Here is a 15,856-nt window from a genome sequence, read left to right on the forward strand (position 1 = left end):
GAGGAAGAATTTCTTCTTGTAGAAGGTAGTGAATCTGTAGAATACTTTACTGCAGAGGGCTGTAGAGGCTGGGTTGTGAAGTATATTCAAGGCTGAGATAGACAGATTTTTAATCAGTAAAGGAATCAAGGGCTTTGGGGAAAGTGGAGTTGAGGATTATCAGATCAGCCACAATCTCATTGAATGGCGGAGCAGTCTCAATTGGCTGAATGGCCAACTTCTGCTCCTTTGTCTTATGGTCTTCTCCCCAGTTCTGACCTTATGATAGAAGGAAGGTCATTGATGAAGCAACTGAAGATGGTTGAGCCTAGGACACTACCCTGTAGAACTCCTGCAGTCCTGGAACTGAGATGATTGGTTTCCAACAGCCACACCCCTTTTCATTTCTGCTGGGTATGACTCCAATCAGTGGAGTGTTTCCCCCTGATTCCCACTGAGTATCATTTTACAAGGGCTCCCAGATCACACATTCAATCAAATGGTGTGCCTTAATGTGAAGGGCAGTCACTGTCACTTCAGCTTTAGAATTCAGTTCTTTCTTCATTTCGGAACCAAAACTCTAATGAGGTAAGGAGCTGTGTGGCCCTGGTGGAACCAAATTGATTATCAGTGAGCAGGATATTGTTGAGTAGGTGCAGCTTTGTTGATGACACCTCCCATCATTTTGCTGATGATTGAGAGTAGACTGATAGCACAGTAATTGGCCAGGTTGGATTTGCCCTGCTTTTTGTGGACACGACATAGCTGGGCAATTTTCCACATTGTCAAGTGGATGCCAGTGTTTTAACAACTTGGGTAGGAGCATGACTCGTTCTGGAGCACAAGTCTTCAGTACTATTGCTAGAATGTTGTCTGGACCGACAGCACTTGCAATATCCAGTGCCTTCAGGCGTTTCTTGATTTCACAACGAGTGATTTGAATTGATTGAAGACTGGCATCTGTGATGGTGTGAACCTCAGGAGGATGCCGAGATTGATCAACCACTCAACACTTCTGGCTGAAGATTGTTGTGAATGCTTCAGCTTTGTCTTTTGCACTGATTTGCTGGCTTACCCCAATATTGAGTATGAGGATATTTGTGGAGCTTCCGATTAGATGTTTAATTGTCCATCACCATTCATGACTGGATGTGGCTCCCCAATCTTCTGGGTAATTCAAAAAATGCACAAGGCCTGAACATGTTCCTTTTGTTTGCTTTCTCCATGGCAATGCTTCGGCCAATCAGAGATAATTACAAACCAATCAGCACCCTTTTCTGCTATAGCATAAATTGTTGTGATTGTTTGAAATTTGGCATTCTTGTGTTTGTCCTGATAAGTGCTTGATGAAAAGCTTCAACAACATGTCTCTCTTTTCAGCTATATTCAAGCTCTCTATTACCAAGTGAGTTAAAGATACTTACTCAAGCTGTCAAAGGATTGGAAGCAGCTTTGGAAGGAGCATAGTTGTGTACACCAGCAAAGATTGGCTGGGATGAATGACATTTTCCCACTGTCCGGGGGGGAAGAGTGGGAGCGGGCGCTGGCGGTTGGGCCTCCAATCAGTGCCCCCGGTTGGGGGCGCGCAGCCATTTTAAGTGGGCAGGCCAATTGAGGCCTGCCCAGCGGGCTGTGAGCCAGGAAGCGCTATGCACTCCCTGTGCGGGCGGTGGTGGGTGAGGGTGGGGGGGATTCCCTCAGTCTGGAATGCATGCACGCGAAAGAGTGCACTCATTTCCCCGAGGCAAAGTGCTGCCTCAGGGAGATCATCTCCGATGTAAAACTTGAAATAAAGACGTTTGAAAAATTTCCCTGCCATGTCCCCTCATGTGACACTGTCATATGAGTTGGGACATGTCTATAACATTTATTGAAAACTTTCGTAAAAATTTAAAGACCCTCATGAAACCTCATCCCGCCCATGGATGAGGTTTCGTGCTTTTTCTGATCCCCGCCTGGGCTCTTGGCCTGCCTGCCAACCTTAAGTTGGACGGGCAGGTCAATCAATCACGTTAATTGGTGTTTTAATGGCCTTAATAGGCCATTGACAATTTGGTGCCGCGCAGCTGAATCGGCTGCATGCACGCTGAACGGACAATCTAAATGACCCGGGGTGACATCGGGACACACACGCCTGACGTATCCCCGCATCATCTTATGCATTGGCGAGCAGGCCTCGCGCCTGCTTGCCGACCGGAAAAACCTGCCCTCTGTGTTGTAGACTGTGTCATTCTATGTTGATAATAGTGCAGTAACCTAATCACTACATTTCTGTATCTTATGACGAAGAATGAGGGGGGATCTCATAGAAACCTATAAAATTCTAACAGGACTAGACAGGGTAGATGCAGGAAGGATGTTCCCGATGGTGGGGGAGTCCAGAACCAGGGGTTACAGTCTAAGGATATGGGGTAGACCATTTAGGACTGAGATGAGGAGAAATTTCTTCACCCAGAGAGTGGTGAACCTATGGAATTTGCTACCACAGAAAGTGGTTGAGGCCAAAATATTGTATGTTTTCAAGAAGGAGTTATTTATAGCTCTTGGGGCAAAAGAGATCAAAGGATATGGGGAGAAAGCGAGAGCAGGCTATTCAGTTGGATGATCACCCATCATCATAATGAATAGCGGAGCAGGCTTGAAGGGCCGAATGGCCTACTCCTCCTATTTTCTATCTCTCTATGAAATTGCATTGGCCTGATCATATTATCATCAATGTATATTTCAACAAAATGAAGTTCAGTGCACATGGTGCCATTTTCACTAAAATATGATCTTGCCATTGATTTTCATATTTTTAGCAATCCTTTGCTTCCTGATCTTTGTTGGGTTGAGGTTTTATAAATGACGGAGACCCCTGACACATCTCCCTGTGAATGTGGGTATCACAACCTATTCAACCCATTCTGACACTTTCTAGCAAGTAATACTGATTGGAACAGGATCAGGAACCCTAACTGATACTCCCTCATACTCCCATCTCCACCCAGGGAGCTTTGGCCAATTATTGGACACAGATTGGTAATCAAACCTAGAACATTTTGGTCTATATGGCTCAGTACCACAACCTGAATTGCAAGTATCCATTTCGCTAAGTACTCTTGGGTCCTGTTGTCCTTTGCTAATACTACTGTCTACTCCAGGGTCATTCTGGAATACAAAGCTAATTCCTGATTTCTTTATTCACTACCAACCATCTTCTTAAACCCTTTTGCCCTTCATAATCCATGTTCCTATCCAATAACGGGTGTGAAGAACTCATGGATTTTCCATTAAGTTTGAAACTACCCTATCAGCTGCCTCTGCCACATTGCGCTTTCCTCTTTCCCACTGGGCCAAGTTTCCTCCAAGGTTTGCCCTTGCCTAGCCCTGAACTTGCACATTTCTCTAGTTTCTCTCCTATCTTCATACATACTCTTTCTGAGTTCATTTTGTCCCTGACTCCCACTAAACTGCTGACAACCCAACTTCTTTTGGCCCCTATGCTAACCGACATTATACATCATTCTCTTTCCTCAGGTACTAACCTCCCCTTTTCCTTTCTGCCATGATCATCCTTCTCCTCAAAAGCCCTTCCTTGGCACCTCTTGCCTTCCAACCTCCCCTTCTCCTCCAAAGTCCTTGAACATGTTATTGCCTCCCAAATCCATGCCCATCTTTCATGCAATTTCATTTTTGAATCCTTCCAATCATGTTCCCGCCCCTGCCACAGGTCTGGAATGGCCCTTAGCAAGGTTACAAATGGCATTCCTTCTGATCGTGACCATGACACTCTATCCCTCCTTAACCTTCTCAATCTGTCTGCAGCCTTTGACACTGTTAACCACAGCTTCTTCCTCCAATACCTCTCCACCATTGTTCAGATGGGACTGCCCACAATGGTTCCATTCCTATCTACCAGTTACAACTAGATATTCTCCAAAATCACTTCCCTTTCCACCTCTGCTCTGTGACCTCTGATGTTCCCGCAGGAATTTATCTTTGGCCCACTTCTATTTCTGATCTACATGTTGGTCCTAGGCGACATCATCTAAAAGCACATCAGTTTCCACATGTATCCTGACTGACATACAGTTCTATTCTACTATTATGCCACTGTCTGAGGTTGAACCAGACTGTTTGTAACCTCAGCATTTTAACTGACCCTTCTAACCCATGACCTCTCCATCACTAAGAGCGCCTATTTCCACCTACACAATATCTCCCAACTTCACTCCTGCTGTGAAACCCTTATCAGTGTATCTGTTACTTTCAAATTCCAGATTACCTTCTGTTCCATTACTCTCTAGATGATTCCCCCAGCTAAAATTGTGATAATTCAAATCTCCAACACCAATGGATGAGATCAAAGCTCTACAGTCCTGTCATATCCAGATATTGAGTGATGGTGGACAACTAAATAACTAATGGGAGGAGGAGGCACCACAAACATCCTCATCTTCAAAGATGCGGAAGCCCAGCACATCAGTGCAAATGATAAGGCTGCAAACTTTGCAACCACCTTTAGCCAGAAGTACTGAGCTCATGATCAATCTTAAGTGCCAGTTGTCAGCCAACTGAAATCATCAGATGTGATATCAAGGCGAAAAGAGCTGAATTACTGGGACAAGGTGAGAATGACTGTCCTTGCAGCATTTAACTAAGTGTGAGATCAAGGAGACCTCAAGTGAAGTCAATGGGAATCAGGAGGAAAGCTCACTGCTGGTTGGAGTCATACCTAGCACAAAAGAAGATGGTTGTGGTTGTTGGAGGTCAGTCATCTCGGCTCCAGGATGTCACTGCAGGAGTTCCTCAGGATAATGTCCTAGGCCCAACCATCTTCAGCTGCTTCAACGACCTTCTCTCCATCATAAGGACAGAAGTGGGGATGTTCACTGATGATTGCACAATAGTTCAGTTCCATTTGTAACTTGTCAGATAATGAAACAGTCTGTGACCACATGCTGGACAACATTCAGGCTTGGGCTGATATGATTGGGACCCCATTCAACAACCTAAACATTCATTCCCTTGCACAATGGCAGCAGTGTGTACCATCTACAAGATGCACTGCAGCGTCTTACCAAGGCTCCTTTGACAGCACCTTCCAAACCCCATGACCTCTACCACCTAGAAGGATATGGGCAGCAGATACATGTGAACACCACAACCTGCAAGTTTCCCTCGAAGCCACCCATCATCCTGATTTGGAAATATATCACTGCTCCTTCACTGTCACCAGATCAAAAGCCTGGAACTCCTAACAGCACTGTGAGTGTAGCCACACCACATGGACTGCACTGGTTAAAGAAGGAGGCTCACCACCAACTTCTCCAGGGTAAACAGGGAACTGCAAAAAATGGATGCTTTGCCAGCAAAGCCTATATCAGAAGATTGATTTTTAAAAAATGTAATGTTACAGGATAATGTTCCTTATCCACTCTAATGGAATGTCCCCCCCCTATAGCGTGAAAACATTGTAAGCAATTGGCCAATGTCCCACAGAACAGTGCATGGTCACAGCTACGGGGTGATGTTACCGGACCCTGGGGACAGATTGATGAGGACAAGCTGAAGAAAGGTGATAATCTAAAGATCCAGCAGGAGCAGTGTCTGCAGAGATAAAAACAAAAAACTGCGGATGCTGGAAATCCAAAACAAAAACAGAATTACCTGGAAAAACTCAGCAGGTCTGGCAGCATTGGCGGAGAAGAAAAGAGTTGACGTTTGAGGACTCGAAATGTCAACTCATTTCTTCTCCACCGATGCTGCCAGACCTGCTGAGTTTTTCCAGGTAATTCTGTTTCTGTTTTGCAGTGTCTGCAGATTTGGCTGTGTGTGGCGCTCTCAGTATGGGTGCGCTTTGACTGGATCAGTGATCCCATGCAATTGCAGGTACTCCAAGACCCAAACTACAACCATGCTGTAACCTGAAGTTTATAGGCTATGTGTGATTTGTCATCTTTTTTTAAACTAGAGATCCCAATGATCTCATAGAGCAGAAGGCAGTCTACAGAAAGTATACACAGTATTTAGAAAACACACACAAGTTCAAATATTTAAAAGTGATTCCATCTCTATATCATGTTAATGAATCATTGCATTTAGTTTACAGGTCAGTGTTGTTACATTGCAAATTAAAAATCTTGTTAGGGGACTGATGCTGCATTTAATGAGCAGTTTCCAATAATTACTGCTGTATGTATGGAACGCCTAAGGCCAGTTGTTACCATGGTGAATGTATTACATTGAAACAAGCTATGAACTTCCTGAGTGCAAAATAAACTAACCAAAGCGAAATATTAAATACACAAAAGGAAACACTGTTTCATATTGTCAGATAGGTTTGCTAATTATCTTTCTGATATCATTGGTGACAAAGGTTTATCCTTATACTGCACATTGTTTAACCATTGAACTTTTATTTTGCCAGACTGAGCAGATCATTGCAGAGTTCAAAGCCAAGGCCCTGAGCTGCCATCCTGACAAAAATCCGCACAATCCGAAAGCAGGCAAGTGTGTATTCAAAATCAAATATAAGTCTTGTGAAGAGCTGATGTCCACTTCTGCCCTGACAATGCTGCAGCGAAATGGTTTGCCTGGCTGAAAATCTGCAAATTTTGATGTCATGTTTCACAACCTGAACCATAACAACATTCAGCTAAGTTGCAGCCAGTCCTCCTGCTCGCACTTTCCCCAAACCTCCAGTTCCTTGCAGTGCCAATGGATTCATTCATGTCCTTATGTAAAATGAATAGGCTCTAGCTTAGCCATGTCCCCTCGGTTTACACTCTGCTGCCACTTCTAACACCACACGAGGCAATTTCCTACCTCTGCTCCAATGACATCACTCCCACTGCTATCGAGAGGTGGCATCGGCCAATGTGTTGGGAAAAATCGAGCTGTCGGGGGGGCTAAGGGTCTCCGGGGAGATCTTGTGGAAGAGATGGAGAGCAGGAAAAGGTAGGGAGATGGGGTGGGGTGGTGGTGGTGGGAGACTGGGGAATGGGAAGAGGAGACAGGGAGACTGGAGAACGAAGAGAGGGGGAGAGGGAGATTGGGGAGAGGAGAAGAGATAGAGACTGGGGAATGGTGATGGGACAGATGGAGATTGGGGAATGATGAGGTGGGGGGAGATGGGGATTGGAGAGGGGAAGAAATGGAGATTGGGAGGGGAAGAGATGGAGATTGGGAGGGGAAGAGATGGAGATTGGGAGGGGAAGAGATGGAGATTGGGAGGGGAAGAGATGGAGATTGGGAGGGGAAGAGATGGAGATTGGGAGGGGAAGAGATGGAGATTGGGAGGGGAAGAGATGGAGATTGGGAGGGGAAGAGATGGAGATTGGGAGGGGAAGAGATGGAGATTGGGAGGGGAAGAGATGGAGATTGGAGGGGAAGAGATGGAGATTGGAGGGGAAGAAATGGAGATTGGGAGGGGAAGAGATGAAGATTGGGAGGGGAAGAGATGGAGATTGGGAGGGGAAGAGATGGAGATTGGAGGGGAAGAGATGGAGATTGGAGGGGAAGAAATGGAGATTGGGAGGGGAAGAGATGAAGATTGGGAGGGGAAGAGATGGAGATTGGGAGGGGAAGAGATGGAGATTGGAGGGGAAGAGATGGAGATTGGGAGGGGAAGAGATGGAGATTGGGAGGGGAAGAGATGGCGATTGGGAGGGGAAGAGATGGAGATTGGGAGGGGAAGAGATGGAGATTGGGAGGGGAAGAGATGGAGATTGGGAGGGGAAGAGATGGAGATTGGGAGGGGAAGAGATGGAGATTGGGAGGGAGAGAGATGGAGATTGGAAGGGGGAGAGATAGAGATTGGGGAATGGGGAGAGGAAGGAGAGATGGGGATTGGGGAATGGGGAGGGGACGGAGAGATGGGGAGAGGAGGGAGAAATGGAAATTGGGGAATGGAGAGAGGAGGGAGAGATAGAGATTGGGTAATGGGGAGAGGAGGGAGAAATGGAAATTGGGGAATGGAGAGAGGAGGGAGAGATAGAGATTGGGTAATGGGGAGGGGGAGAGATGGAGATTGGGGAACAGGAAGAGGAGGGAGAATTGGAGATTGGGGAATGGGGAGAGGAGGGAGAGATGGAGATTGGGGAATGGGGAGAGGAGGGAAAATGGGAGAATGGGGAATGGGGAAAGGAGGGAGAGATGGAGATTGCAGAAGGGGAAGAGGAGTGAGAGATGGAGATTGGTGAACAGGAAGAGATGGGAGAGATGAACTTTGGGGAAATGGGGAAAGTTGAAGATTGGGGAATAGGGAGAGGAGGGAGAGATGGGCTTTGGGGAATGGGGAGAGGAGGGAGAGTTGGAGATTGAGGAATGGGGAAAGGTGGGAGAGACGGAGATTGGGGAATGGGGAGAGGGGGAGAGATGGACATTTGGGAAGAGGGAGAGGAGGGAGAAATGGAGATTAGGGAGGGGGGAAAAGATGAAGATTGAGGAATAGGGAGAGGAGGGAGAGATGGCAGTTGGGGAATGGGGAGAGGTTGGAGAGATGGAGATTGGGGAATGGGGAGGGGGAGATGGAGTTTGGGGAATGGGGAGTGGGGGGAGTGATTGAGATTGGGGAATGGGGACTGGGGGGAGAGATGGAGATTGGGAAACAGGGAGAGGAGTGAGAAATGGAGATTGGGGAATGGGGAGAGGATGGTGAGATGGAGATTGGGGAATTGGGCGGGGCAGAGATGGAGAATAGGAAATGGTGAGTGTGGGGGGAGATCGAGATTGGGGAATGGGGGGAGATCAAGATTGGGGAATGGGGAGTGGGGGGAATTATGGAGATTGGGGAACAGGGAATGGAGGAAGAAATGGAGAATGGGGAATGGGGAAAGGAGGGAGAGATGGAGATTGGGGAAGGGGAAGAGGAAGGAGAGATTGAGATTGGTGAACAGGGAGAGGAGGGAGAGATGAAGTTTGGGGAGGGGATGAATAGGGAATGGGGTGAGGAGGGAGAGATGGAGATTGGGGAACAGGAAGAGGAAGGGGAGATGGAGATTGGGGAATGGGGAGAGGAGTGAGAGATGGAGATTGGGGAATGGGGAGAGGAGTGAGAGATGGAGATTGGAGAAAGGGGAGAAGAGGCAGAGATAGAGATCAGGGAACAGGGAGAGATGGAGATTAGGGAGAAGAGGGAAAGATGAAGATTGGGGAACGGGGAGAAGAGGGAGAGATGGATATTGGGTTATGGTGAGAGGAGGGAGGGATGGAGATTGGGGAATGGGGAGAGGAGGGAGAGATGAAGATTGGGGAATAGGGAGAGGAGGAAGAGATAGAGATTGTGGAATGGGAAGAGGAGGGAGAGATGGAGATTGGGGAATTGGGACTGGAGGGAGAGATGGAGATTGGGGAACAGGGAGAAGAGGGAGAAGTGGAAATTCAGGAATGGGGAGTGGAGGGATAGATAGAGATTGGAAGATGGGGAGAGGAGGGAGAAATGGAAACAGGAATGGGGAGAGGAGGAGAGATTCAGGTTTGGGGAATGGGGAGGGGGAGAGATGGAGTTTGGGGAATGGGGAGTGGAGGGAGAGATGGAGTTTGGGGAACAGTGGAGGAGGGAGAGATGGAGATTGGGGAATGGGGAGAGGTGGGAGAGACGGAGATTCGGGAACACGGAGTGGAGGGAGGGATGAAAATTAGGTAATGGGGAGAGGAGGGAGAGATGGTGATTAGGGAGGGGGAGGGAAAGATGAAGATAGAGGAATAGGGACATGAGGGAGAGATGGCGGTTGGGGAATGGGGAGAGGATGGAGAGATGGAGATTGGGGAATGCGGGGGGGTGGGGGAGAGATGGAGAATGGGGAATGGTGAGTGGGGGGATGTTGAGATTGGGGAATGGGGAATGGGGGAAGATTGAGATTGGGGAATGGGGAGTGGAGGAAGAAATAGAGAATGGGGAATGGGGAAAGGAGGGAGAGATGAAGATTGGGAAGGGGAAGAGGAAGGAGAGATGGAGATTGGGGAACAGGGAGAGGAGGGAGAGATGAAGATTGGGGAGGGGAGGAAATATGAAGATTGGGGAATGGGGTGTGGAGGGAGAGATGGAAATTGAGGAATGGGGAGAGGAGGCAGAGATGGAGAACGGGGAACAGGGAGAGGAGGGAGAGATGAAGATTAGGGAGAAGAGGGAAAGATGAAGATTGGGGAATGGGGAGAGGAGGTGGAGATGAAGATTGGGGAGGGGGGAAAGATGAAGTTTGGGGAACAAACTGAGGAGGGAGAGCTGGAGATTAGGGAGAAGAGGGAAAGATGAAGATTGGGGAATGAGGAGAGGAGGGTGAATGGAGATTGGGGAAGGGGAAGAGGAGGGAGAGATGGAGATTGGGGAACAGGGAGAGGAGGGAGAGATGAAGATTTGGGAGAGGAGGAAAGTTGAAGATTGGGGAATGGGGAGAGCAGGGAGTGATGGGGTTTGGGGAATGGGGAGGGGGAAACATGGAGGATTGGGTTATAGGGAGAGGATGGAGAAATGGAAATGGAGGAATGGGGAGAGGTGGGATAGATAGAGATTGGAGAATGGGGAGAGGAGGGAGAGATGAAGATTAGGGAGGGGGAAAAGATCAAGATTGAGGAATGGGGGGTGGAGGGAGAGATGGAGGTTGGGGAATGGGGAGAGGACGGAGAGATGGAAATTGGGAATGGGCAGGGATAGAGATGGAGAAAGGGGAACGTGGAGGGGAGAGATGGAGTTTGGGGAACAGGGCAGGGGAGAGATAGAGATTGGCGAATGGGGAGGGGAGGGAGAGATGGAGATTGGGGAGTTAGCAGATGGGGGGGAGATGGAGATTGGGGAACGGGTAGGGGGAGGGATGGAGAATGGGGAATGGGGCGTGGAGGGAAGAATGGAGATTGGGAACAGGGAGAGGAGGGAGAGATGGATATTGGGGAATGGGGAGAGGAGGGAGAGATGGACCTTGGAGAAGAGTGAGAGGAGGGAGAGATGAAGATTAGGGAGAAGAGAGAAAGATGAAGATTGGGGAATGGGGAGAGGAGGGAGAGATGGAGATTGGGGAACAGGGAGAGGAGGGAGAAATCGTAATTGAGGGATGGGGAGAGGGGGGAGGGATCGAGAATGAGGAATGGGGAAAGAAGGGAGAGAAACAGATTGGTGAATGAGGAGAGGAGGGAGAGATGGAGATTGGTGAATGGAGAGAGGAGGGGGTGATGGGTTTGGGGAACAGGGAGAGGAGGGAGAGATGGAGATTGGGGAACAGGGAGAAGAGGGAGAGATGAAGATTGGGGAGAGGAAAGATGAAGATTGGGGAATGGGGTGAGGAGGGAGAGATGGAGATTGGAGAACAGGAAGAGGAAGGAGAGATGGAGATTGGGGAATGGGGAGAAGATGGAGAGATGGAGATTGGAGAACAGGAAGAGGAAGGAGAGATGGAGATTGGGGAATGGGGAGAAGATGGAGAGATGAAGATTGAGGAATGGGGAGAGGAGGGAGAGATGGCATTTGGGGAATGGGGAGAGGAAGGAGAGATGGAGATTTGGGAATGGGGAGGGGGAGAGATGGAGAAAGGGGAATGGGGAGTGATCGAGATTGGGGAATGGGGGTAGAGATGGAGATTGTGGAACAGGGAGAGGAGGGAGAAATGGAGATTGGGGAATGGGGAGAGGATGGTGATGTGGAGATTGGGGAATGGGGCGCGGGAGAGATGGAGAATGGGGAACAGGAAGAGGAAGGGGAGATGGAGATTGGGGAATGGGGAGAGGAGTGAGATGGAGATTGGGGAACAGGAAGAAGAGGGGAGTTGGAGATTGGGGAATGGGGAGAAGAGGGAGAGATGAAGATTGGGGAATGGGGAGAAGACGGAGAGATGGAAAATTGGGAATGGGCAGAGGAGGGAGGGATGGAGATTGAGGAATGGGGAGAGGTGGGCGAGATGAAGGTTAGGGAGGCGCGTAAAGATTAAGATTGAGGAATGGGGAGAGATGGCGGTTGGAGAATGGGGAGAGGATGGAGAGATGGACATTTGGGAATGGGGTGGGGGAGAGATGGAGAATGGGGAATGGGGAGTGGGGGGAGTGCTCGAGATTGGGGAATGGGCATGGGGTATGCGGGGAGAGATGCAGAGTGTGGAACAGGGAGAGGAAGGAGAAATGCAGATTGGGGAATGGGGAGAGTATGGTGACGTGGAGATTGGGGAATGGGGTGGGGGAGAGATGGAGAATGAGGAACGGGGAGTGGGTGGGGAGATCGAGATTGGGCAGTCGGGTGGGGAGATCGATATTGTGGAATGGGGAGTGGGGTGAGTGATAGAGTTTGGGGAACAGGGAGTGGAGGGAAAGGGGAGAATGGAAAATGGGGAAAGGAGGGAGAGATGGAGATTGTAGCAGGGGAAGAGGAAGGAGAGATGGAGATTGGAGAACAGGGAGAGGAGGGAGAGATGGAGATTGGGGAGTGAGCAGATGGGGGGAGATGGAAATTGGGGAATGGGGATTGGAGGAAAAGATGGAGATTGGGGAACAGGGAGAGGAGGGAGAGATGGAGATTGGGGAATGGGGAGAAGAGGGAGAGATGGAGATTGGGGAATGCGGAGAGGAGCGAGAGATGGACATTGGGGAATGGGGAGAGGATGGAGAGATGGACATTGGGGAAGAGGGAGAAGAGAGAGAGATGGAGATTGGGGAACATGGAGAGGGGGGAGAAATGGAGATTAGGGAGGGTGGAAAAGATGAAGATTGAGGAATGGGGAGAGGAGGGACAGATGGCTGTTGGGGAATGTGGAGCGGATGGAGAGATGGAGATTGGGGAATGGGGAAGGGGAGAGATGGAGAATGGGGAATGGGGAGTTGGGGGAGTGATCGAGATTGGGGAATGGGGACTGGGGGAAGAGATGGAGATTTGGGAACTGTGAGAGGAGCGAGAAATGGGGATTTGGGAATGGGGAGAGGATGGAGACATGGAGATTGGGGAATTGGGTGGGGGAGAGATGGAGAATAGGAAATGGGGAGTGTATGGGGAGATCAATATTGGGGAATGGGGAATGGTGTGGAGATCGAGATTGGGGAATGGGGAGTGGAGGAAGAAATGGAGAATGGGGAATGGGGAATGGAGGAAGCGATGGAGATTGGGGAAGGGGAAGAGGAAGGAGAGATGGAGATTGGGGAACAGGGAGATGAGGGAGAGATGAAGATTGGGGAGGGGAGGAAAAATGAAGATTGGGGAATGGGGTGAGGAGGGAGAGATGGAGTCTGGGGAACAGAAAGAGGAAGGGGATATGGAGATTGGGGAATGGGGAGAGGAGTGAGAGATGGAGATTGGGGAATGGGGAGAGTGGTGGGAGATGGAGATTGGAGAATGGGGAGAGGAGCGAGAGATGGAGATTGGGGAATGGGGAAAAGAGGCAAAGATGGAGATCGGGGAACAGGGAGAGATGGAGATTAGGGAGAAGAGGGAAAGATGAAGATTGGGGAATGGGGAGAGGAGGGGGAGATGAAGATTGGGGAGGGGGGAAAGATGAAGTTTGGGGAACGGGGAGAAGATGGAGAGATGGAGAGATGGAGATTGGGGAATGGGGACAGGGGGAGGGATGGAGATTGGGGAATGGGGACGGGGGGAGGGATGGAGATTGGGGAACGGGGAGAGGAGGGAGAGATGAAGATTGGGGAACAGGGAGTGGAGGGAGAGATGGAGAATGGGGAACAGGGATAGGAGTGAGAGGTGGAAATTCAGGAATGGGGAGAGGAGGGATAGATTGAGATTGGGGAATGGGCAGAGGCAGGAGAAATGGAAATAGGAATGGGGAGAGGAGGGAGAGATGATGATTAGGGAATGGGCAGCGGAAGAGATGGAGATTGGGGAATGGGGTGACGAGGGAGAGATGGAGATTATGGAATGGGGAGAGGAGTGAGAGATGGAGATTGGGGAATGGGGAGAGGAGGGAGGGACGGAGATTGGGGAACACGGAGAGGATGGAGAGATGAAGATTAGGGAATGGGGAGAGGAGGGAGAGATGGAGAGGGAACGGGGAGTGGAGGGAGAGATGGAGGTTAGGGAGGGGGGAAAAGATGAAGATTGAGGAATAGGGAGAGGTTGGATAGATGGCAGTTGGGGAATGGGGAGAGGATTGAGAGACGGTGATTGGGGAATGGGGGGGAGGAGAGATGGGGAATGGGGAATTGGGAGTAAGGGGAGTGATCGAGATTGGGTAAGGTGGACTGGGCGGAGAGATGGAGATTGGGGAACAGGGAGAGGAGGGAGAAATGGAGATTGGGGAATGGGGAGAGGATAGAGAGAGGCAGATTGGGGAATGGGGTGGGGGAGAGATGGAGAATAGGAAATGGCGAGTGTGGAGGGAGATCGAGATTGGGGAATGGGTATTGGGGGGAGATCAAGATTGGGGAATGGGGAATGGTATGGAGATTGAGATTGGGGAATGGGGAGTGGGGGAAGAAATGGAGAATGGGGAATGGGGAAAGAAGGGAGCGATGGAGATTGGGGAAGGGGAAGAGGAAGGAGAGATGGAGATTGGGGAACAGGGAGACGAGGGAGAGATGAAGATTGGGGAGGGGAGGAAAGATGAAGATTGGGGAATGGGGTGAGGAGGGAGAGATGGAGTCTGGGGATCAGGAAGAGGAAGGGGATATGGAGATTGGGGAATGGGGAGAAGAGGCAGAGATGGAGATCGGGGAACAGGGAAAGATGGAGATTGGGGAATGGGGAGAGGAGGGAGAAATGGAGATTGGGGAATGGGGAGAGGATAGAGAGATGGAGATTGGGGAATGGGGCGGGGGAGAGATGGAAAATAGGAAATGGTGAGTGTGGAGGGAGATCGAGATTGGGGAATGGGTAATGAGGGGAGATCGAGATTGGGGAATGGGGAGTGGGTGCAATGATGGAGATAGGGGAACAGGGAGTGGAGGAAGAAATGGAGCATGGGGAATGGGGAGTGGTGGGGAGTGATCGAGATTGCGTAATGGGGACTGGGCGGAGAGATGGAGATTGGGGGACAGGGTGAGGAAGGGGAGATGGAAATTGGGGAATGGGGAGAGGAGTGAGAAATGGAGATTGGGGAATGGGGGGAGGAATGAGAGATGGAGATTGGGGAATGGGCAGAGTAGGGAGAGATGGAGATCGGGGAACAGGGAGAGATGGAGATTAGGGAGAAGAGGGAAAGATGAAGATTGGGGAACGGGGAGAAGTGGGAGAGATGGATATTGGGTAATCGTGAGAGGAGGAAGGGATGGAGATTGGGGAGAAGAGGGAGAGATGAAGATTGGGGAACAGGGAGAGGAAGGATAGGTAGAGATTGGAGAATCGGGAGAGGAGGGAGAGGTGGCGATTGGGGAATGTAGTGGGGGAGAAATGGAGATCAGGGAATCGGGAGAGGAGGAGAGATGCAGGTTTGGGGAACGGGTAGGGGGAGAGATGGAGATTGGGGAATGGGGAGTGGAGGGAGAGATGGAGTTTGGGGAACAGCGGAGGAGGGAGAGATGGAGATTGGGTAATGGGGAGAGGAGGGAGAGAAGCCGATTGGGGAATGGGGAGAGGAAGGAGAAATGGAAACAGGAATGGGGAGAGGAGGGAGAGATGGAGATCAGGGAATGGGGAGAGGATGAGAGATTCAGCTTTGGGGAACGGGGAGGGGGAGAGATGGAGATTGGGGAATGGGGAGTGGAGAGAGAGCTGGAGTTTGGGGAACAGCAGAGGATGGAGAGATGGAGATTGGGGAATTGGGAGAGGATAGAGAGATGGAGATTGGGGAATGGGGCGGGGGAGAGATGGAGAATAGGAAATGGGGAGTGTGGGAGGAGATCGAGATTGGAGAAAGGGGAATGGGGGGAGATTGAAATTGGGGAATGGGGAGTGGAGGAAGAAATGGAGAAGGGGGATTGGGGAAAGGAGGGAGAGATGAAGATTGGGAAGGGGAAGAGGAAGGAAAGA

The 15,856-nt window shown here is 49.9% G+C and overlaps 1 protein-coding gene across 1 annotated transcript in view; it reads left to right on the plus strand.

Annotated features, from left to right (window-relative positions):
* dnajc12 (DnaJ (Hsp40) homolog, subfamily C, member 12) overlaps positions 1-15,856 on the plus strand; it is a 123,327-nt gene that overhangs the window by 21,502 nt on the left and 85,969 nt on the right. Inside the window, exon 2 of the mRNA XM_041209079.1 lies at positions 6,392-6,470. Coding sequence (XP_041065013.1) covers positions 6,392-6,470 — 79 coding nt within the window. The remainder of the gene's footprint in view (positions 1-6,391; positions 6,471-15,856) is intronic.

The sequence above is a fragment of the Carcharodon carcharias genome, chromosome 17 (genome assembly GCF_017639515.1).
Source record: "Carcharodon carcharias isolate sCarCar2 chromosome 17, sCarCar2.pri, whole genome shotgun sequence".
Classification (NCBI taxonomy): Eukaryota; Metazoa; Chordata; class Chondrichthyes; order Lamniformes; family Lamnidae; genus Carcharodon; species Carcharodon carcharias.